At 45.0% G+C, this 22,453-nt stretch overlaps 1 protein-coding gene across 2 annotated transcripts; it reads left to right on the top strand.

Moving 5' to 3' along the window:
* Positions 1 to 986: 986 nt before the first annotated feature.
* Positions 987 to 22,255, top strand: LOC102568155 (death-associated protein 1 homolog). Of its 2 annotated transcripts, none has more exons than XM_059726963.1 (4): positions 987 to 1,275; positions 6,246 to 6,345; positions 18,305 to 18,347; positions 18,962 to 22,255. In XM_059726963.1, exons 1-4 carry the CDS (start codon positions 1,233 to 1,235, stop codon positions 19,079 to 19,081), a joined length of 306 nt encoding a protein of 101 aa, XP_059582946.1. In that variant the 5' UTR covers positions 987 to 1,232; the 3' UTR covers positions 19,082 to 22,255. The 2 variants fall into 2 exon arrangements, with proteins under 2 accessions (XP_059582946.1, XP_059582947.1); XM_059726964.1 differs by lacking the exon at positions 987 to 1,275 and adding an exon at positions 1,312 to 1,456.
* The last annotated feature ends 198 nt before the right edge of the window (positions 22,256 to 22,453 follow it).

Raw genomic sequence — 22,453 nt, 5'->3', positions numbered from 1 at the left:
TCATAAATCCAATGTCTATATTTAGTCCATGTTTTTTAGTGTCCAGGAGGTTGATGAAGCGGAGTTCATCAGGTGATGGCTCTGTTGTGAGGTGTAGTGATTGTGGGGGTGGTGAAGGTGTGTTGGCAGGTTTTGCATTTCTTGTCATGGCACGGTCTGGATCCATTTGTTGTGTTCTGGGTTCAAGGAAGTTTGCTTCTGGTGATGAGGTTGGGAGGTTTGGTGCTTGTTTGAAAGCTAGGATGGGTGGCTCTGGGAAGATCTCTTTAAGAATAGGGTCTCTTTCTAGTATGGGTTGTAATTGTTTGAGGATTTTCCATACAGGTTCGAGGGAGGGGTGATACATCATAACCAGCGGTGTGCGATTTGTCAGGGTTTTATAGCAAGGTCACGAGAAGACCTTGGCAGGGTCACACTGTTTTTGCTGTCCTCCAGGCTGTGCCATGGGTCAGACCCATCGTCTGCCCCAGGCACTTTTTTCTTGAAACTTTGTCTGAGGCCAAATCAGTTCCCAGTTCTATGGACTGAGCAGAGCTCAATTGTTCATGTCCGTGGCGCTACCACCAGCGAGCACCCTCCCTCCCAGACCTTCAGCCTGGGGCTTCAGACACCCCCACATCCATGGCAGGCATCCTCTCGGCTGCCCCAAGCCAAAGGAGCAAGCGAGAGGGAGAGTGTGGGGGCGGGGGCAACCCCCCAGATCAGGGCTGACTCCCAACCCCTGCCCCCAAGCAAAGCTGCCCCGTGTCCCAGCTCCCACCCCGCTCCTCCCGCCTCAGGCTGTGGGAGCCCCGCCAGCCACTGCTGCCCCGGCTGCAGCGACCGCCTCCCCATATGCTGCCAGGTCTTAAATATGAAATGATCGTATTGGAAACTCGAAGTTGTGGTATTTGCTGAAAGACTTGCTCGCTGAAAAGATATGTAAATAAGCACGCAAATAAGTGTACAGACGTCTTCTTCTTAACTGCCCACGGCTCACCGCAACGCGGCAGCGGGTCACCATCCGCACAGCCGAAGCCTTTCTTTTATTTCGAGACACGCGGCAAGCCCCCAAAGTCAGGTAACGCCTCCTGAGGCGACTTGAGCTTTGCACATGCCGCATCGAGGAGCCGCCTCACGAACGACCGCACACTGCGAGCATCGACGAGCCCGCGCACAGCCCGCACGAACGCGGCGGCTCCCGCGCAGCCCCGGAGCATTCCAACTGCACCCCCCAGGTCGCCTGGCTCAGCATGACGTCGAGCGCGCCTCCCCCCGCCCTTGGGAACGAGAATGGTGCGTCCTAGTCACGTGGCTTTGTTGTGACGGCTCCTGCCCGCCCCCAGCAGCCAACCGCGTCCCGACCCCCACGCCAGGCTCGGGCCGCCACTGAGTCGTCTGCGTCCGCGCGCAGCTGCCCCGGCGCCGCCACGTGCGGGGGGCGGGATGGAGACCAAGGGCGGCCACGCCCCCGCAGGTGGGAGGGGCCGCGGGCGGGGCCGTTGGAGTCCCCGGCGGTTCGTGAGGCCCCGGGGGTGGGTTGTGCGTGTCCGCGGGGCGGGGCCGCTCGTCACCAACGGCCTTTTCCAAAGGCTTCGCCGCCCTCCCCCGTTACCTCAGCCCCGGTGATCGGTGCTGCTGTCCCCAGCGCCGCCTCTGCCCCCCGTGGCGGCCCAGGCCCTGGCTGTGTGGCGGGTCCCCCTGCCTGAGGCGGCGTCTCCCTGTGGGCGGAGGCGGCAGTTCGGGTCCCCACACCTGACCCAGCCGCCGGGGCCGGACTCGCCGCGTGTCTGGTTGGATAGGACTCTCGCTGTGTCTAGGTCCTGCCCGCTCGAAGGCCTGCGGCGCGGCCGCGGGGTTGTGGCCGACGGGAAGCGAAGGCTCTGGCACGCTGGCGCCGTGACTCCCAGCCAGGGCCCCGTGGGTGTGGGGACGCCTCGAGATCCTTTCACGCCACGCTGTTAGCACTGTTAGATGCACAGGACGTGATTCATGAGATAGACCCGGAAATCTCAAATCACAGCCCATAGTGCTAAAAACATCCCACTCTGTTGTGGGCTGAGTTGTTTGCAACAGAAAAGAAGTGCTCTATTATTTTTTCTGTAGTCAGAAAACCAAGCTAAAACTAAAAGCTGGCATTTTCTGAGGTGTCTTTAATCTAAAAAGGTTGAAAACCGCAGTGCACGAATAGTTCAGACTCTGCCTAGGGACATGGGAGGTGTGATCCAGGGTGCGGCTCTGTCCCAGGCCGCCTGTGTGAATTTGTCCAGATCATAATGAGGAAGATGGTCCCTCCTTTCCCTTGCCCTTGTCTCTGGTCTGTTTGGACCACAGGGGCTCTGAGGCAGGTGCTGTCTTTGCTTGCTGTGTTCAGTGCCCAGCACACTGGGAGCCACCGGATCAGATGCACAGCTGAAATTCAAATAAAAGTAAGAGCCTGAGCCTTTGGTGCATGAGCTCAGCAATTTTACTGACCAGCAGTGAGAAGTGTTATGTGCGGCATGATAAGTTACACAAGTAGTAGGGTTGCCCCGACGGCTGAAACGCTTTTCAAAGAATCAGTATAGCTGGTTTAATCTGTCTTCTCGCTTGTTTTCTTGCTGGAAATCTTCCCTTTCTTGCAAGTATATCCTGGTTTATTGTTGTCAAATCACTTGAGCATTGGTAGTTTCTAGAAGGAAGAAGGCAAGGTGGATTTGCACCTTGTAGACTAACTAAATCAGACAGGTAAGCTTTTGTAAGCAATGAATTACTTCATCAGATGTGATGAAGGGACTGCAGAGGGCAGAGCTTTGAAACAAGGCAGTGATTTGAATACAAATGGCCTTGTTATGTGGTAATTTTGGGCACCTCCTAGAGCTCTTTACCCTTGGATTGTCTGCACATTAACATCTGAAACTGGTTTTAAGCACTGGTTATGTGGATCAAAATTAATTCTCCAAGGCAGGATTATCTCAGATCCATGCTATCCAGCTTGTGTTGAACTAAGTTGCAGCTATACTAGGCTACACCGTCACGTAAACACCCAACCACTCTCCCTTTTTCCTGCTGTCCTGGATCAGGCCCACTGCCTGCTCCCAGCACCCCAGATCCCTGCTCACTGCTCGTCACCCCATCCTACCCCATCCCCTATTTGCTTGTGGCTGCCTGCACTGTTGTCCCCTGTGAAGCAGGCAGGGAAGAGTTAAACTACCTGTCCAGTGATGACTGTTGCTGCTGCCTGGGCCAGAGCAGCAGCAGCCCTGCAACAGTGTTGGGGGGAGGGGGGAAGGAAACAGGTTAACCCTTCCCTGCCTGTTCCCCTGAGATGGACAGTGCCAGCAGCCACAAGTAAGTACTGTAATGGGGGATGGGGATTTCTTGCCTTTAAGTCCTCCAAGCTCTTCCTGGCCTGATTGTGTGACTGCCTCTAGCTGGCACTAACACCAATCAACATTTGTGTTGCTCACAGTGTGTCATAAGGCCCTTAAGGATAGAGAAGGGGGGAAACAAGGAGTGGGCGCTGCTGAGAGACAAAGGTGGGTAGAAAGAAGAGAGGGAAAAAAACAAAGCAATTAACCCATTGAGGGGTTATGAAAGCTAATCCAGGTAATGGGTTATGAATCCATCTTGGTTTAGACCTGTGGGCCATATCCAGCCCACCAGTTGATTCCATCTGGACTGCGGCATCAACAGAGGCTGAAGCAGCAGGGGATGCTTGGGCAGAAGCAGCCCTGCCCACCCGGCACTGTATGGCGGTCTGGTAGATGAAGTCCAACCCCACAGCGCTGGGCAGGTGGGGCTGCTTTGACCCAGCATCCCCCCCGAGTCCCACCCACCCAGCTGGCACTACTCAGCAGGGGAGGTGGGTGTTGCAGGGGTGAGGGAACTCAGCCCCTTGTCCTGCCCCCCAGCCAGGGTCTGTCCCAGTGGGTTGGGGGAGAGGTTTCAAGAGGTGGGGGTATTCCCCCCTCCCCATGTAGTCCTGCTCCATAGGAATGCAAATGCCACAGTTCCATGCCCAGTACAGTATTCCTGCTTGCTGGTGTCAGGCAAGCCGGGCAGCGGGCAGTGTGGGATGTTGGGGTAGGGGGTGGGGGGGTGAGGAGGAGCAGAGATAAGAAGCTATGGCCCCAGATGGAGTCATGCATATTTAACACAGTTCAGTCTGTGGATGAATTCTTATTCTGCAGTTTCCCATTCAAGCTGTATTTTAAAGTTTTGTTGTCTAAGAACAGTTACTTTGAGGTCAATAATGGAATATCCTGGGATGTTTAAGTGTCCTGCCACAGACTTTTCTGTCCTTCTGGAACTGATGTCAAATCTATGTTCATTCATTCTTTCACATAGGGATCACTCAGTCTGTCCAATGTAGACAACAGAGGGGCACTGTATGCAAGTTATGGCATATGTGATTCTGGTTGAGGAACAAATGAATCAACCTCTGAATCTGTGTTAAAATAAAAATTCTGTGTTGTTTGATCCAGCGATAATGTGGTCTGTGTTGATGTGGGAGACACAGCTGGCATCTGAGTCCAGAGTAAGGTCTGGGGCCTTGGTGAGAATAGGAGTTAGGTAGTTTGTTGCTGGAAAGACTCTGTTAGAGGTTGGGGGGCTGTCTGTAAGCCAGGACAGGTTTGTCCCTTACGGCTACCTTGAGTTGGTCATCATTTTCCATGGGGGAGTTGGAGGTCATTAATGATGTGTTCCAGGTGTTCAAGCTGGGGGCTGTAGCTGACAACCAAAGGGCTTGTCCTTGTCATGAGGTTGGTATTGTAGCAGGTTGAAGTGGGGTCTGAGTCTGGCTCTGTTAATCTGAGTGGCTACAATTTTAGGAAATGTAGGAAACAGAAGCATAGGAATGCTTGCGTCAGATCCTTAAGGTCTACATCCCAGTCAGTGGGATCAGAGCAGATATGGTTGTGGCTTAGAGCTTGGCTGTAGATGATGGATTTAGCCTATAGGGAATTTGCAGGCTTGTTTAAGTTAGTAGAATTTGAGGTTAATATTCCAAAACTGAGCCCAAATCCATTACCTTCCTTGGAAGTGGCTCTATAAAGCAAATATGGTTTCTCTTTAATTCTATTGTTTATTGAAAATAGGACCAAAATTCGTTGTTTCTCTGTGCTAGTAGTGCTGTCTTCTTGGGTTACATGGAAGGGGTACACTGATTTTAGTAGACTTCATCCTAGATCTACTAATTGCCTGAGATGCAGAGGTCAAGCTGTTACAAGAGGATACTACTGATCAGGTATTAACTGAATCTCAAGCTCTCTGGTAAAATTCAGCATTGGTGTTCTTGTAATTGTGGTTTTGAAAGCTCTTTGAAAGCCTCATCACTAGGTAGAAAGCTTTGGCATCCCGCAGTCCTATAACACTGATGTGGATTATTCTTGTAATTAATAGACAAGCATGTGAATCTTTTTCATCCTGCTGCTTCTTTGTCTGTCTGATAGGGATTTCAAACTCTTTATTATTTTATATTTCACTTGCATCTAGAGGCTCTAACATGCTAGACACTGTACAAACACACAATCTCTTTCTCAAAGAGTTTTACTATCTAGACTCTCAATGCATGAGAAGAAAGAAGTATTAATATCCTTGATGTATAGGTAAGGATTGAAGTCCAGGGGTATTAAGGAATTTACCATAGGTCACACAATGAGGTTTTGTCAGAGCTGCAAATTAAATCCAGACCTCCTGAGTCCCAATCTAGTGTCTCAACACTAAGAGCAGCCTTTCTTTTAACTTTTTATTTCTTTAGATCACGAAGTGAAGAAACTATTGTGGCTTCTTGAGATGATGCAGGGATAGCCTACTGGTTCATAAATCCACCTGAAAACAGGCAAGATCCTTGCCTGGGATGCTGAGAAACAAGTGGCCTTGTGAGAGTTGTGCACAGGGTTAACATTATTTAGTTAAAGCATCCATGTAGCAGATTATGGGAAGTTCCATGCTTCTATACAGCTTCTCTCTTGTCTCAGAGCACTAGTGAAATGTTTCCCAGCCTTGACTGCCTCTTTCTTACAGAGCAGACACTAGCCAATATATTCAAAAGCACCAAAATTACTTGAAAACTGAAGTCCTGAAAACCTGTACACTTTGTTCCTTAATGTAGGCATGAAAAGCTAGTAGTTTGAGCAGAGAGCTTCACCAAACCAAACACTGCTTCTGTTTGGAAAGGCTTCTAGAAAGAATTGGCACCATCTCCCTTCTCCCTGCCCTGCACTGACTGCACGTGTCTATTAAAGCTGGAAACTAAATGCCTTTACATATTGACTTTCTAGTGAAAGCTGGAGGGATGCGCATTGTCCAGAAGCATCACAGCAGTGGAGAGCATCTGAGCCAAGAGAGAGACAAAGATGCCAAAGACTGGGAATGTGACAGGTAAGGGGCAGAATGGCCTTTCTCTTGGGTCTTTTGTAGCAACTGCTCTTTCGAACAAGATCAGAAGTTCAGTTAGGACTGTCTTGGAGGCTTATTTTTTCTAAAACGGAAAACTTCAGGAGCCAATTAGGGACTTCTTTTAACTTCAGCAGAGACAAAGAATGCATCAGAGACCAACTGGGTCTTTGAATCCTTAGTGCCATCTGGAGTCCTACAGTTGTAGTTTGTCTTGTAATAGCAATGCCTATCCTAGACAGTCCGACCAACTTCATTGCACTTTATAAACCTTCCCTAACACTTAGCAGATGGTGACAGGCCATGTGCTCAATGAATGATTCTGCCATACCAACACACCAAGAGGACCCTCCTCCACATGGTTCCCATCTTTCATTTAAATCACATCCTCCCCAAGATGCCTCCTAATCTTCATAGTTTGTCAAAAACACTCAAGAGTTCCTGCTCTGGAGGAGTGTGAGTATCGTATGGCAAAACCAAGTTTGGAATGGTCTCACTGTCTGTGGAGCAGATTGGTGTTTCCTTTGACACAAAGCACTGTCCATATGAGGAGGTTTGCACACAGTAAACAAGGGCATGAACATTCTGTCTACCAGATTCAACTTTTGCTCCCCGCATAGACCCTATGACCGTGCACTAGTTTACTCTGCTTTGCAAGTGGAGTAAACTGCCTTGTGCTTAGTGCCTATGAAGAATGTCTGCTCAAGGAGTTAGTGTGCAGTAAATTCACCGTTTAGCTTACTATGCATTAACTTCCCTCTGTATAAACAAGCCCTAATATGGAGAAGAGACTTGAGGAGACTTCAGGTTCTGGCATGATTGGCAGAGGCTCTACCTGGCACAGGATAGAGCATTGTTTTATAGTTTCTGGAGGCTGCAGGGTTGAAACATTGTTTCACAGTCACTTGCTGACTTTAAACGAGGGCGTGGATTGTGCTTTCTCTGTGCCTTACTCAAATAAGCATAGAGCAAGGTCTGGTAAGGTTTGGGGGAGGAGAGTATTTTATTTCCTGAGATTATTTACATTTTGGGTTGTAATTTCCCCTGTGCGTGAGATGACTGGTTTTGTGGAGTCTGTACTATACAGGTGTGATGATGTGTGTCTGTCTGTTGAGTGACCCTTCAGGATGTCACACCATTAACCTTCTCCAAAGAGGTGTCTTTTCCTGTCTCAAAAATTTGTTGTGTTCGTATTTGGTTTTGGCAATGGGCCATGAAGCCATATCTCAAACCCTTCTAAATACTCAGAGGTGCAATGAAGTACATTTTAGAAGGCCCAGTGTGTAATAGCTGTTAAGATTTCACTTGACTTTTAGGGATCTCTATGTGTTTCTGTCTCCGAGGAAAAACAGATCTGGCAGGAGTTATTCCAGTTAATTGTTAACTAGGGTCCTGCCTGAAAAAGAGGCACTTGACACTAGATTGGATATACATCTATACTTTTAAATGTAGTGATACAGGTGACTGCCAGCAGTAATGTCTGTAAAATTCTTTAGTGCAAGGAGGACAAGACTTTCTTACTGAGTTAGCTCAGCATAAAAATCATCTTGATGGTAAACGTTAGCATTCAGTATTCTCTCAGTGAATTAACCTCTCACCCTTTAATCCAGATAGAAAAAAAATTAAAACGTTGAATGAATATATATTCTGCCCAGCAACCTATCTTATGTTTGAAGTTACTTGTCTGGTTGGAAAATTAGTTGGCTTTTATTTTAATTACTTACTTTCCAAACCCTCAACAGATACTTTAGACATGAGTGGGAGCATAAGGTGTATGCATAGAAATGCTCAAAATGAGTTACCAAGCTTGCAGTAAGTCAGTTTTGCTGCAAACTCCCTTCTCTTATAGCATTCAAGTTCTATACAGCAGCAAGCATTTACATCCCTGTAGCCCTCTCTTGGATTGGAAGTCCCCTTTAGAATGACCTAGGCCCTAGCAGTTCCCCTGCAGTGAACCCTTTTATAAAAAATGCCATCTCCAACAATAAGAGTTGTCTGCTCACTCTGGGACTCGTATAAAACAATGCTGCCCTTTCAGGAGAAATTGTATTTGTTACCCAGGTTGTTTTCTCTCTTTTCTTCAGTAAATTCAGCCAAAAAAACATTTTTTTACATGAGTCAGGAAAACTCACTGGGATTAAGCTGCTTTGAGCAGAGGTGTGGGTTTTTAATGTTTATTTTGTGTCCCAAGTCTCATCTTGCTTTTGTCTTGATTATCTTATGACTTTTCATCTTGGCGGTCAGGCTGAAGTGGCTTCTGCTGCGTTAGGATAGGTTAGTAACCACAGGAACAGGAGGAGCAGTTGGTCAACTTGTATGAGAAGATGAGCATAAGCTTTTGTAAGTGGAGAAGTGACAAAGTCTGATTCTTTAACCCTATTGCATGTACCTACATTATGCTACTGCTTTGTTGCTGTAAGCACCCACGTAGGTGGCAGCACAGCGGGGGTGACTTTTTCGAAACATATTTTTACTTTCTGGGATGTGTGAGAAACATTTCTTGACAATACGGTTGGCACAAATATTTTTTTGAAAGGTTTTGCAGGGTGGAGTGTGCTCTGTAAGCAATATCCTTTCAGGTAATAATAGGAGATGAGGTAGTAAAGAATGAATGCGGTTTGTGTTTTTATTCATTTAACCTCATCAAAAAGCTACTGACTGAAGGCATCTCTTCTGTGCAAACAGGAGAGGTACTGTCAAAGGTCACCCTCATGGAGCAGGGAGTTTTTGGTGTGCAGCAAACAAGTTTTATGGGGAAATTATGATATTGAATTCTTTTGTTGGTTAACTCATGAAGTATGGAATCAGCCCTTTTCATTTCCTGAATACAAGAATCTATTTGAAGGTAAAGGGTATAGAGCAGGGGTTGACAACATGTGGCCAGCGGGCCACATCTGCTCATGCAGCTTGGGGGTTTTAGCAGTGTTCCAGCAGCAGGGGACTTTACCTACACCACAGCCAGTGAATGTGGGGATTTGCTGGTGCCATGGCAGCAAGAAGCAGAAGCACTGGCCTGCCTCAAACCTGAACCAGATTGTTCAAGCCTGCTGCTACACTAGGCCAGCAGTTGGCAAGGTTCTGTATTACCACCCCTGCTATTTGAATGTATTGGGAAAATACTGCAATCCATTAATTGGAGAGCATTGTAACTTAAGTATTAAATATAGTGACTGCAGCTGAAGTTAAAATCTTGTTGTTGGTCTCTGATAAATGTGATGATAATTTAATTTCTCTTCTGCATGCTTGATAAGAAATGCAACTGCAGATATCACAAAGTCTGTGTGAGATTTTAACAGCTGGTTTCTGAAATAAGCATATTTGTTAATTGGCTATCAACTGTTGGAATCTGTAACATGGGAATTGCTACCCTATCAGTAGTCTGTCTAGTCTGGCATCTCGTCTTAGAGGGTGGATTTCGGGGAAGGTGCTAGAAATTCTTTAATGGGCAGTAAAGGAATAGTCTACCCATAAAAGTTTCTTCTTTTTTGTCGACAGTAATCACCTTTATGCTCTACAGCATGAGGGCTTCTATCCTTGCTGAGTATGTTTTAAAATATTTTCTGATGTACCTTTGAATGTTCCGATCTGTATGAAAACATCTAGTTCTTTAAGTCCTACAATGAAGTCTTGGCTTAAGTGACACTGACACTGGGCATGTCTATATATGCAGTTAATAAGAATGAATAAACGCTGGCACAGTTTGTGTTGGAGTTTGTTGCTCCTGGACATGCCATTTGCACATGCATCCAGGACTGCAGCACATTGAGCTGGGGCAGTGCAGCTGTGGCTGGCAGAGGGTCCTGGGGGTCAGCCTGCCAGCCTGGGACTGCTGTGACCTGGCTCTCAGCATGCTGTGGAGGGGCTGGTTACAGCATGAGGGTGCTTGGTTTGTGGGGCTAGCTGGTAGGCAGCCCCCACACTGAAGCACCCTCATGCTCCAGTTAGCCCTGTCAGCATCCACACATGTATGGCAGCACGCTAAATAATGTCGCTGCAAGATAGTACTTGCGTTGCCAACTACTGTCCTACAACAGTGTTTATTAGTTTACTGTGCCCTAATAGGGACTCATGTAGATGCTGAGACTTTACTGCAGAGCTAATTGGGTAACTGCACCCACAGAGTCCCACTGAATAATTTTAGGGACTCCCCCTCCCCCATCAGATTTCTTTTGATAAGTTTTAAATCTGACATTTGAAGTTTGCTTAGTGGCTCTTGTATAACTCTGTTGCTTCCTGTTTTTATCATCTCTTCCCAGTTTCTCCACTCTTTTTATATGGATGTATCTTCAGACTGTGTTACTTGTCTCTTAATCCCTTTAACTTATTTCCTGAGATAGAATGGCCAGAGCAGAAAATGCAATCCCAGAGGAGGGTGTCCTGTTGCTTGGCCTTCATAGTAAAAATTGTTGCTGCTTGTCATCCCATTCTACCTGTAGAAACTGGAATGATAAGCCCTTGTTTCAAATAATGCTGGGAGAAGCATTTGACTTAACAGGATATTTGTTTGTATATATAGAAATTTGGGGGAACATTCAAAGCAGCATGAACATTCAAAGCTGCGTGAGGCTGCCCAAGTACAAGTTGCAGAACTGATATCCCACATGATGCTCAAGAAAACCTCATTGTTCTCTATATTTGCTCAGGGAGTAAAAATCCTTACATCATAGAGGACAATTTTACAATAAAGCTCCATTGACACACAAGAGCTTTAGATTTCTAGCTGTTCATTCCCCCCGGAGTTCTCTTGTTCAGTAGTCACCAACAGAAACTATATTTTGATAGCTGTATGAGTCTGCTTTCAGGTGAAGAAGCTTGACGAAACAAATGAACTCTTAAAAACTATTCTTTTTTCCTGGAAGTTTTGTATTAGTGAGAGAAAATAATAAAAAACCAGAATTGGTTGAAATTTTCAAAGCTGTGTAGTGGGTCTGGGCTCACCATTTATCAGAAGGTGTGTAAGGGCTTTTCTTCATGGGGACACTCAAGGTAGTGAATCCAGAATGTGTTTTACATTCTAAAGTGGATGGGTTAAATTACATCAAACCTCTGTGTGGGCACTCTTCTTCAAAATTATAGTGGCCTTCATTTAGTTTTATTTTAATTAACTTCCTAAGTGAGAGTATTGGAATCAAGTTAAATCAGATTAAGATCATTATAAACCTGAAGAGGACTCTCTGCACAGAGTTGGATTGAGTTAAACTATAGATCAATATAATTAATTCACTTTGAATTCAGTTCCCTAGTTGTTCACACAAAGAGAGTCCATAAATCCCTAGCCTTGTTGTGAATCCCTAGCCTTGTTGTGAAAATTAGAACTGCTAAATGGAAATAAAATATTCCATTTAAGTTTTGGGGGGGGTGAAATCTTTTATTGGACAACATGCTCTAAATTATACAATTGGTCTGGTAGAAGATGTCTTAAAAAAGCCTTGCTTTTCAATATTTTCCACAAGGTGTCAGTATCTCTTTGAGATTTGTCAGTACTTCTTTGGAAGGCTTGTGGGATTTTTCTGCCCAGGCCTTCACAATGAGATCTGGTGTTTGCTCGGACACACCCTTATTCACAAGTTAGTGCCTCTGGATCCCTTCAGTCATCTAGTACAAGAGGTAGAAGGCACTAGGCAGGTACATTTGTGCTGCAGTGTGCTATAAAGAGGGTGTGCTTTGGGTTATCTGAAACAAGGTCTGAAGCCATAAGCTGACTATAGTTCTTGTGTGATGAACAGAACAATTACCAGAGTGTGTGAGTTTCTGTGCTAGACCAAGGAACCACCAGTTACTGCTCCATGTGCATTGCTGTATGTGTTCCTGAAACCAGGCACAGTGTTCTCCACATTTATATACTGTTTCTAAACTTACTTCTGGTCCCTGTTTTTGTGCAGCGTTCTGCCTGTTGTGGCAGACTCCACATTTGCTGATTTATCTTACATCTAACATTACTATTGTGCTTAAAGTATATCCAGTGACTTGCATTTTTCAGTTGCTGCGTAGCCCACTTGGTGAGCTCGTTGCTTTCCTTTGGGAGGCTCCCTTTCTTTCTAGAAGGCAAAGTGTTTGTGTGTGTTTGTGCAAAAGGCAATCAAAGTATTTGCCTTGTAGCTAATAGTGGATTGAGCACTTTTTCAGCCAATTGGCATTTACAAACCATTGCCTAGTATTGTAGCATCATTCCAATATGCTGACCTAACTGTTCAAATTAATCATCACTGTTCCAAGATGATAATTTGAATTTGCAAAGTTGAACAGCCCCTTCTATGTTGCTGGAGGTACAGTCTAGTTATGTGGGTTTGAGCAATGTTTTCACTTAATTTTAGGACAGCTCCCACATGTTGAGGCAGTGTTAAAGCCACTGTCATTTGAAGGTGCACTTAGTGCACTCTTCTTTTAGTAGAGGTAACTGGTAACAGCCTGGCCTGGCCTGTGGCACAATGCATGCCTCAGCTCAAGCTTGTTGGGCTCTTCTCCATGGTCCCTGAAGGAAACTATCCTATTAGGTGTTTAGTGGCTGCTGAAGTCATAAGGTTCTTGATAAAAGAGTGCCTTTTGTGTTCCACGTGCAAGATTCTGTGGCCTCTGTTTTGTAGGACATCAAAGTAGGTTATAGTGGTTTCTCTTGGCTTTAAAATATATATGTATATACTCCTGACGGTGTTGCTCTTAGTGTCATCGGTACATGTAAGCCTCTCCACCCCGTCAAGGTGGCAGTCTATGGAGAGGATTTAACATTGGAAAAACAAAGGTGTTTCACCAGCCTGCTACTGGCCAATCAACTCCCTTGGCAAAGATCCTCATTGAATAGACAGGAGCTGGAGAATGTTGAGCACTTTGCATACCTGGGCAGCCATTTCTCAAAGCAGCCCAACAGTGACAAGGAGATTCAGTACAGGATTCAAAGTGCCTGCTCTGCCTTTGGAAGACTGAATCATCATGTGTTCAATGATCATGACATCAGGACTCGAACAAAGTTCCTATTTATATAAGGCTGTGGTAATCCCAACTCTTCTATATGGCTGTGAAGCTTGGGTGACCTACAGGGATCACCTGAAAAGCCTGAAACACCATCACCAATGCTACCTCCAGAAGATTCTTGGCATAAAGTGGGAGGATCATCACACAAATGTCAGTGTCCTCACCAGCGTTAACACCACCAGTATGGAAGCGTTTGTTATTCAACATCAGTTGCAGTGGACATTGCGTGTGCATTGTGTGCGCATGACTGATGTATGTATACCAAAACAATTGCTGTACTTCCAACTCAGCCAAGGACAAGGGACACACCGGTGCCAGAGGGAATGCTTCAAGGCAGACATTAAGTATGGCATTGACACCACAAATTGGGAAAAACTAGCTCAGGATAGGGCTACATGGTGATGCCTCCTTGTGAGAGAAGGCACATCTTGGAGGAAAGTTGTCTCACCCTGGAGGCAGAAAAACAATAGAAACAGAAGAAAGGAAACAAGAAATCTGTGGTCGGATCCTCCCTTTAACCACCACGTATGGTGTTTGCCAGAGGTTCCGTGACTCTAGGATCGGCCATCAACGGACTCATCTACAACCCTTTACTTGACCTGTGGGAGTGATCATCCTTGATTGCCTGTGAGGGAGCACTGCTGCTGCTGGCTACAGCTGTGACTGCTGCTGACGGGGCTCCCTGCAAAGTCAGTCCTCTGGAGAGAAGAAGCAAAAGCCATGAGATGTTAATATATCAGAGGTCAGTTTATGGAGTGGTAGAATGCAGAGAAGTTGAAGGGACACAAGGGTATGGGAGGTAGGGGAGCAGTGCACGTAAACTTCCCAGCTTCTGATATGGAGCTCCCTGGAGTTGGCATGTTCAGACAGTCCTAGCCTCTGCTGGGGAAAAGAGCAGATGTGGGTTAACAGCAGTCCCATGCCCAGCTGAGGCTTCTTAAACGTGAGTCTTGAAAGATGCAGCTTCACATCTTCCTTGGCCACAAAGACGACGGCTGTGAGACTAGGCCTAGTGGGAATGGCTTGGTAGTAACCAGATATAATGGGATAGATGCATCTGATTGTGAGGTTGGTTTGCCATCTTCTGCTTGCCTGCATGGCAGATGAGTGCAACAGGTCCATATGTGATCACTGCAGCCTGCATAATAGCCTGAAATGAGATGCTAAACTAGGGCCTGCTTCTGAGGTCTTTTTTATATTGCTTGCTATTTATGCACTTTCAAATGATCTCCAGTCTTTAAATAAATAATTTTTTAAGCCTACAGACCTCTGGTTTCTACAAGCAGTGGGGCTCACTTCCAGGTGTGGTCAGATATGCATCAGAAGCACCTGGAGCTAAATAAGTGGTACAGAATTCACAGTTATCTGATTGTATGCCAGCACCCTTACAGTCCTTTTTAAAGAGGCTGTGAAATCTGTTAGCTAGTGCAGTGCTATTTTGTAAGACCAAATCTCTCCTACCTGTGGTTTAGGGTTATGGGGTATGAGTGTAGGCGTTTCTAGATACTCAAGGCATCTCTGAGAATGTTATATCTCTGAGGAGCACTCAGTCTAGCGAAGCGCAATAACCTCTTCAAAGGACTCTCGCATTTCTCATGGCAGAAGAGCAGAGCTGTGCTGCAGCAGTCAGTACTTGTTTTCAGCTGTTGTTGAAGTCTTTGTTTTAGTCATCCAGAGAGAGAGACTGTTTTTTTCCTAGTCCTCATCTTTCCCTCCTCCCCATCACCCATATGTCACAGTAGAGATTCTTCTCTTCTTTGGCATGACCAAAAGCTAGAAAATAATGTTGCAGGGGTGTAGGTTGTAGGCGTGTTGGTCTAAGGACATAGGCAGACAAAGTTCCTTGCATGAATCTGATATCTTTTATTAGACCAACCCAAATAGTTGGAAAATAATTATTAAGCAAGCTTTCGGGTCAAAAACCCTCCAAAGGGTTCACGCAAGGAACCTTGTTTGCAGAAAATAATGTGGTGTTTCTGTTAGAGTCAACAGACTCTCCCACAAACCACCAGTTCCTTGCTCCCTGGCAGATGACTTCAGCATAGGGTGCGCTTGTGCTACGATAGCACCTGGCTTCTGAACCCTGTTGCACTGGGTGGTATGCAAACACTATACAAATATAACTGAGGGGGTGATTCCCTTCTTTATAAAATGAGCCTTATTCTAGACTGTAGACAAGATGCAAAGTGGCAGGTACGGAGAGGGGGAGCTAGGGAAGTTGCAAGATTCTGCAATCTGGCTGCACTTGTTACATAAATGTGAGAAAGTAGTAGCATGTTACAGTCAGCCGCCATTTAAAAATGGGTTGTTTTGGTCCAGACACAGGCAGAAGGAGTGTTCCCACCTGCCCAAACATTGGAATGAGGTGTTTTGATAAAATGGTCTGAAACAATGTCCTGGGATCACTGTAGTGTTTGCTAGTCTGTTTCTTCCTATATCAGTGGACTCTTTTACGGGGATTCCCAGTGAGGCTGAGCAGTTGGATTCCTCATGGGTAATGTGTTTCAGGGTACTGGAATAGTCAAAAGGCAATCCATCTGGATAAAATTTTTCAGAAGTGGCCAAGTTCCATTTTTTTCAAGGGTTAAAACTATACTTCTGTTGGCCTTAGGCCAAGGTTTAGAAACAAAATGGTGGGTTTTTCTGAGTAGCCTGACTTTTGGGTTACCCATCCTGACACCTCTGGTTTCTAGAAGGTGGGTGGCCAGTTTTGTCTGAAAAATGGGCCACCTTAGCTTGCCCCTAAGTAGCTGCTTGGAAATCAAATCACCCAAAAATACTAATGTCTCTTGACAGAGTAAGCCTTTGATTTTTGGATGCTGCATTTGCCTTCAAAAGTGGGACTTATGAGTCACTCTGACACTTCTGAAAGCTTTACCTTCACAAAAAATGGTATATAAGTTGGAGGTTATCAGTTGTGCCTTTTTATCTCCTCTCACTTTCACAATACTACTTGTTTTGGTTAGGGCTAACACAGGTCTCTGATTAAAATATTTTGAGTGTTGCATTTCTGAAGAACATCCCCCTCTTCAGATTTTTGGCATGAGATGGGTAGGATCTTCTAGGACAGAGGTTCCCAAACTTTTTCTTATTGTGTACCCCCTTCCAGATTTACCAGCTGTTCATGTACCCCTAGCAGCATACGGTTTATATTTAACCCCTTAAATGTTGATTATTATTACAATTAAAATTAAATCCATCTTTACACAGTTTCTCCTGCGTACCCCCCAGAGATGTCTTGCATACTCCCAGGAGTAAGTGTACCATAGTTTGGGAACCCCTAGTCTAGAACATGACTGTAATGGTGTAGAAACAGTATTTTGCAGAGGAATCTGAAAGGAGGAGTATTGAAACTCAGTTATGGAAAACCTGCTGCTCGTATTTTAGGTAGAGCAACTGGGAATTCTAGCATTAGTTCTTAAGACTGACTATGGGGATCTCCTGGAATTTTTTCTGCTTTCCCATGTGTAATATGAGTAATAAATAGTTATTTGGATACCCAGTCCACTTAAGTCAATGACACCCTTGTCAGTAGCATTCCCATTGCCATCACAAGGCTTTGGATAAGGGATTTAGTAAAAGAAAAGAAAGAACTTCAATATGTAGGAAAAAATCATAATTTCAAATAAGATTGAAGTGTCCAAACCTTTCATTAGTTACCTAACAGCTCATCAGACTGGGCTGCATGTGTAGTGGCTTAGGACTTTTCCTCCCTGTAGCGGAAAATGCATGCCTAGCCTTGACATTTTCATGTGGAGAAATGGCAGAGCAGTGTTATTTAGCCACCCAGCTCTGTGTGCTGAACAAAATTAGGACTTTGTTGATGAACAGGTTGCACCAAGAAGGGAAAATAAATAGCCAACTGATGTCTTATTTTAGACAATTGAAGCAAAAACAAAGAGAAGTTCAAGTTTCAGTTCCCTTAATCTACAGATTTAAATTTTTTATAGAATGGTAAATACTGTACACAAGGTCCTGCTTTAGCTTTTCTTTTGTGTTTTCCTTGCATGTGGTAAAAGCGAACTGAAAGTTTCTTTTCTTGCCAAGACCTGAGATTTTTATAACAACCGTTGAAATAGCAGCCACCTATTTTGTCGTAGGTGTTAATGAGAACTTCAGCTCTTGCATGAGAATATGACCCTTAACATAAAATCTTGGTGGATAGTTGAAGAGGTAACTTCTAGCCATGCTTTTAAAATGTGTATACTGTCATTCAGAATTGTCTTTGTATATGGCAGCGATCTCAAAGTCTCCAAACAAAGCCAGATTTGTTATATAAGCTTTTTCTTTTTTAATAATCAAAGGAAAAGTCTCCCATATATAGTTGCAATAATATTTAGCTTTCTCTTCTGTGCTTGTCTAAGCTTGTATCTTCTGTGAAATGTCATTCCTGTTTCATTTTCCACATGGAGGAGGAAGGGAATAGAAGTATAGAAAAGTTAAGTGACTTGCCCAAGGTCATAGAGTAGCCCAGTAGCAGGACTGGAAGTGGCTTCTAGATCACTTGAGTTCCAGTCTAGTGCCCTGCCCACTACAGCACACTGCCTCTCTTTGTATTTGCACCTCCTAAACAGGCTTAGGAAATTGAAATTGAAGCCAGCTGAGCAGCATCCCATGCATCTGACTTCACTTAGTACTTCCAGTTTGCTATTTCCATTTTAGTACTTCCATTGAAACACACCAAAGAGCAAGAACTCAGGCTCAGTGAAAGGATATTCCAAGCAGGAGATGAACAGGTGGTGAATGATGAACTGTCCAGTGATTTTCTGCCTTTAAGCTGCAAACTTCTACTATGTATCTTCCTCTGTCTTCCTTGTTCTAACCTTTTTAGGGCAAATGCAGAAGAACCTAAGTGTGAACTACAAATTTTGAAAGGTTTCTTAAGAAACAAATTGTAATTTTGCTTTTAAGGCTGCTCACTTTCTGCATAAAAGATAGTTCTTTGTATTTAAGTGTGTATTCTGTTCTCTTTCAGCCCCCCCAAGCAAACTCTGATTATATCAGGAGCCATAACAAGGGTAAGACTGTCTGGCAATGTATCTTATTGCTTAGTACCAAATGTAGTGTGTTGCTATTAATGCAACTAATCTTTTTACTGGATTTTTTTTTGCTATCTTTTTTCCTCCATAAGCTTGTCTCTTTTAGGAAGAACCAGAGAGATCTTTTTTTTCAAGAGCCTTTCATTTAGTTTTGTCCTACATGGGTTGGAGCATGGGGTATAAACACGGGGCATTGTATGCCAAGGTAGAAGCCGGGAGGATGTGTAAATAAGACTTGTCACCCTGTCTTTCCCACATTCTAGATGGGAAGGGATTCTAGTGTGGAAAAGGATGAGAATTTGCTTTAGGGAGATTTACAGCTCTGTAGGGCTATCTGGCTGACAAACTGTGGAAAATATGTATTATGCCATGAGAGGACTGTGCCATTCTCTCATCTCCCCCCAAAAATTGTCACCACCATTCCACATGCTGAAAAAGGCTTTTGTGAAAAAGGAAAAGTTGAAAAAGGAGGGAATCTGTGTAGTAGCCAGAATAGCTGTAGTAGGTTGCATGTAAATGTATTCCGCCCCCACCACATACATTATTTATTGGAGGTTTGACTGCCTTGTTTAAATCCAGCTGCTTCTTTTTAGGGTGACAAAGACTTCCCTCCAGCAGCGGCCCAGGTGGCACATCAGAAACCACAGCCTTGCGTGGAAAAGCTACCCCCTCACCATCACATCAATCAGCATATTCACCAGCCCCGCAAATGACCCATCTGGAAGCAGCATCTGGGACTGAAAAGGGGATGGGGAGCCAGGCCACACCTTGTGTTGGAGCTAGACAAGAGCTAGACAACATCCTTTGTATTTAGTGATGCTTGATTTGCCTTTATTTTCATTCCACCCCAGCCTCTCACCCTGACATTTGGTTGCTGTTTAGAGCTTTTAAAATATATATTTTGAAAAATATTTGTGTGCGCTTTTAAACACAGTTTTAGGAGGAAGGGGCACTGGTAAGCTAAAACAGTTTGTGTGTTCCTGGGGCGTTAGACGTAGATCCCAGCACTTCATTGCAATTAAGGGTTTATCTTAAGTTATTGGTGCAGCTTGGAGTCGCTATTTGGAATTTAGATGGTTGTGTATAAATATGGAGCCAACCCTCTTGCTTTTTAAACGGAACAGGTTGACTTCAGGGATCTCCATGCAATGGGAGTTAGAGGATTTGTATATCTTAAGCAGTAGGATGATTTTGTGGAAGGGCTTGATATCAAACACTAATGGGGAGAGGGGAAATTAAAGGCACATGAACTGCATGCACATGAGCTAGACAGTTGTTTTCTTTTGCTTCTCTGTGCTGACACCAGACGACTTGTCAGAGCTGCCTATTGATAGGAAAGGCACCAGTAAACTGTGGTGGAGTGGTAGTTAGGTAGCAGTCCCACTAGCAGCATGAACTGTTCCAGGCTCCACTAAATAGTGAGATGACCATGTGCTCTGAAAGAGAATGTAGCTGTGTGGAAGGTTCTAAAATGGGCTAAATCCATCCTGGACCTTTTTTCTTTTTTCCTGAAGAAGTGGGGTATAGAAAGCATCTTTTGAAGCTATAACCTGGGATTGTTGTTAAGAGTTGTGGGCTCATCAAGTTTTACAACTACAATCTGAGCTTACTCAAAGCTTAGGGCCTTTCAGATCCAGATTATTAGAGTCACCTTTGAGTTTCAGGGAGCTTGTTAAAGCAGGGTGTCTGTCTTTAGCTAGAGGCTAACTGGGTTCAGTGGGGTCCATTAACAGCTGCTCTCTTGATTTTAATAGAGTAGCATTTGCTTAGCTAGTTGGTGAATTAAAAAAGCCTCGATTTGTGTTCTAGAACAGTGTGGTGATATACCCTATTGCTGTCCCTCATAATTAAACACTGTGAGCAGGCTTTGAAACTGGCCTGATGCTTTAGCTGTAGGGAGACTCCATTACTGACTTGTGTTGCTTTGTGAAAGCAAAAATGAGCCTTATTCTTTAGGCATTAAGCCATAAACTGCATGGTATGTTTTCTGTTGTCATTTGGGGTTTTTTCTGTTTTGATTCCTTCATGCTGCCTCTGACTCAGACCAGACTTGCAGCATTTTGTCATGGGCACTTTGTCATGAGAAAATACTTCTGTTCTGTTTGGCCTTGTGTGAATTCTTAACTGCCAGGAGAAGGCAGCCAGGGCAGTTTAGGAGACCGTGGGTCTTTCTGAAAACAGAACCTTTTAGAAGCTGCTTTTTATTCTTGTATTTGACCAAACCAAACGTGTAGCCCAGAGCTCTGACAGCAAACCCAAATCTTGTCTGCAGTCAGGAATTCTGCTGCATCTACAGCTGCATTTTGGGCAGCTTGTTCTTCAGACCTCGAATCATTTTCTCTTCACTGGCATGGGCCACACATACACTTTCTGGTAGGCCTGTGCAAAGCGGCTAGTATTCACTTTGGATTAGGCCGATTTGGGGGACAGTGATTTGATTTGGTGATTCGAATCACTGTCCCTAACTGAATCCGACGAATCTCCAAATTGAACAGGCCCCATCCCCTGCCCACTCTCCCAGCCCTGTCAATGGCTGCCCCACCAGGCCCCAGCATCCTGGTGCTTTAAAAAAAAAAAAAAAAAGCCTCACCAGCTGCTGCTGGGGGGGTGGGATCCCCGCTGTTCCCCACTGCCCCATGTTGCTTGGGGGCTGTGCCATAAGCTCCCAGAAGCTCTGACGGCTGCTGCAGCAACCGGTGAGTGCAGAGGGTTTTTTGTTTTAAAGAGCCCGGATGCTGGGGTGGGGGGCTAGGGGGGAGGGGATGGGGATGGGGGGCAGCTATCGACGGGGCTGGGAGAGCAGGCAGGGTTGGGGGCTTGTGGCAGAGTCCCCTACACAGTGCAGGGCAGTGGGGGTTGCTTCCCCTTCCTCCCCCCTCTCCCCCCCGGCCTGGCAGGAGCTGGTGAGTGCAGGCCTTTTTTTTTTAAGGAGCCGGGGTGCTGGGGCCAGGTGGGGCAGACATTGATGGGGCTGGGAGAGTGGATTGGGGGTGCTCAGGTAGGCCGGGGAAGCAGGCAGGGGATGGGGTCTGGCAGGTGTCCCCCCATGGTCCTCTCCCCCCTCCTCCAAAACCGTCCCCCGCCCCCTAGTTATTGGCACAGAGTCCGGGCCCAGCTCCCTGCAGTGGTGAGTGGGGACTGCCTGAATCTCCGAAGCTCTCTGAATCTTTTCCAGATTGATTCAGAGAGCTTCAGATTAATTCAGAGCTTTTTATCGGTCTCACGATTTGATTTGGATTCGGAGATTCAGCTGCTGAATCGGGCCAAATCTCCTCCAGATTGAATCAGCACCTGAAGCTTCACACAGCCCTATTTTCTGACACAGTTCGTATTTTAGAGGAGGTCCTGGAAGCTGCATTTGTCTCTGTGGTGTTTGGGAAGAACATGCTTTGTGTTAGGCTGACAGGGGCACATACAGATGGGGCAGATCTAGATGTTGTGTGCGCCACAGGGCATCTTGAAAAATGATGCATTTGCCTGCTTGTATATATGCTGGCAGGTTCTAGGGATGCTCTGATAATGTGTTCTCTGAACACCTGGGATCAGAATCCAGTCTGGCCTTTGCAAGTGTACAGCATGTGGCAAAATCTTGAGTGTTGTTCTGTTACTGATGTTGTGACTTCTCCAACAAAGGAAGCGTCTTAATTCACAGCTTAAATTTTATCACTGTTCAAAGCAAAAATGTTTCTTTTCTGTTATTTAAAAATATTTAAGCTGGTTTGGCTTTGTTCATAACCATTTGTTGTGGTTTGTTTGTGCTTTTTTTTAACTGTTGGTGGGATCTTTGTACTGAGCTATAAGTAACTGAATATTTTATAAGATGTGGTTAATCTTTTAAAATGTTTATATTTTCAGTAGTAAAACAATAAATGTTGCTGGACAGAGAATCCTTTGCCTCATCATTTGCTTTTGGTGTGTTGTGTTAGTAGTGCTTGGCCACTTCCATGTTACAGTGGCATACTTTCATTTTTTTATGTATCCATTGTGATGTTTGCACCACAATGCTACCATAGTGAAGGGTTAAAGTATTGCAGGATGAAAATTGCAAGTTACAGAAGGCAATTTTATAAAGGATATTGACCCTT

Source organism: Alligator mississippiensis, chromosome 4 (assembly GCF_030867095.1).
Source record: "Alligator mississippiensis isolate rAllMis1 chromosome 4, rAllMis1, whole genome shotgun sequence".
Taxonomy (NCBI): Eukaryota; Metazoa; Chordata; order Crocodylia; family Alligatoridae; genus Alligator; species Alligator mississippiensis.
This window is presented reverse-complemented; position numbering and strand designations above follow the sequence as displayed.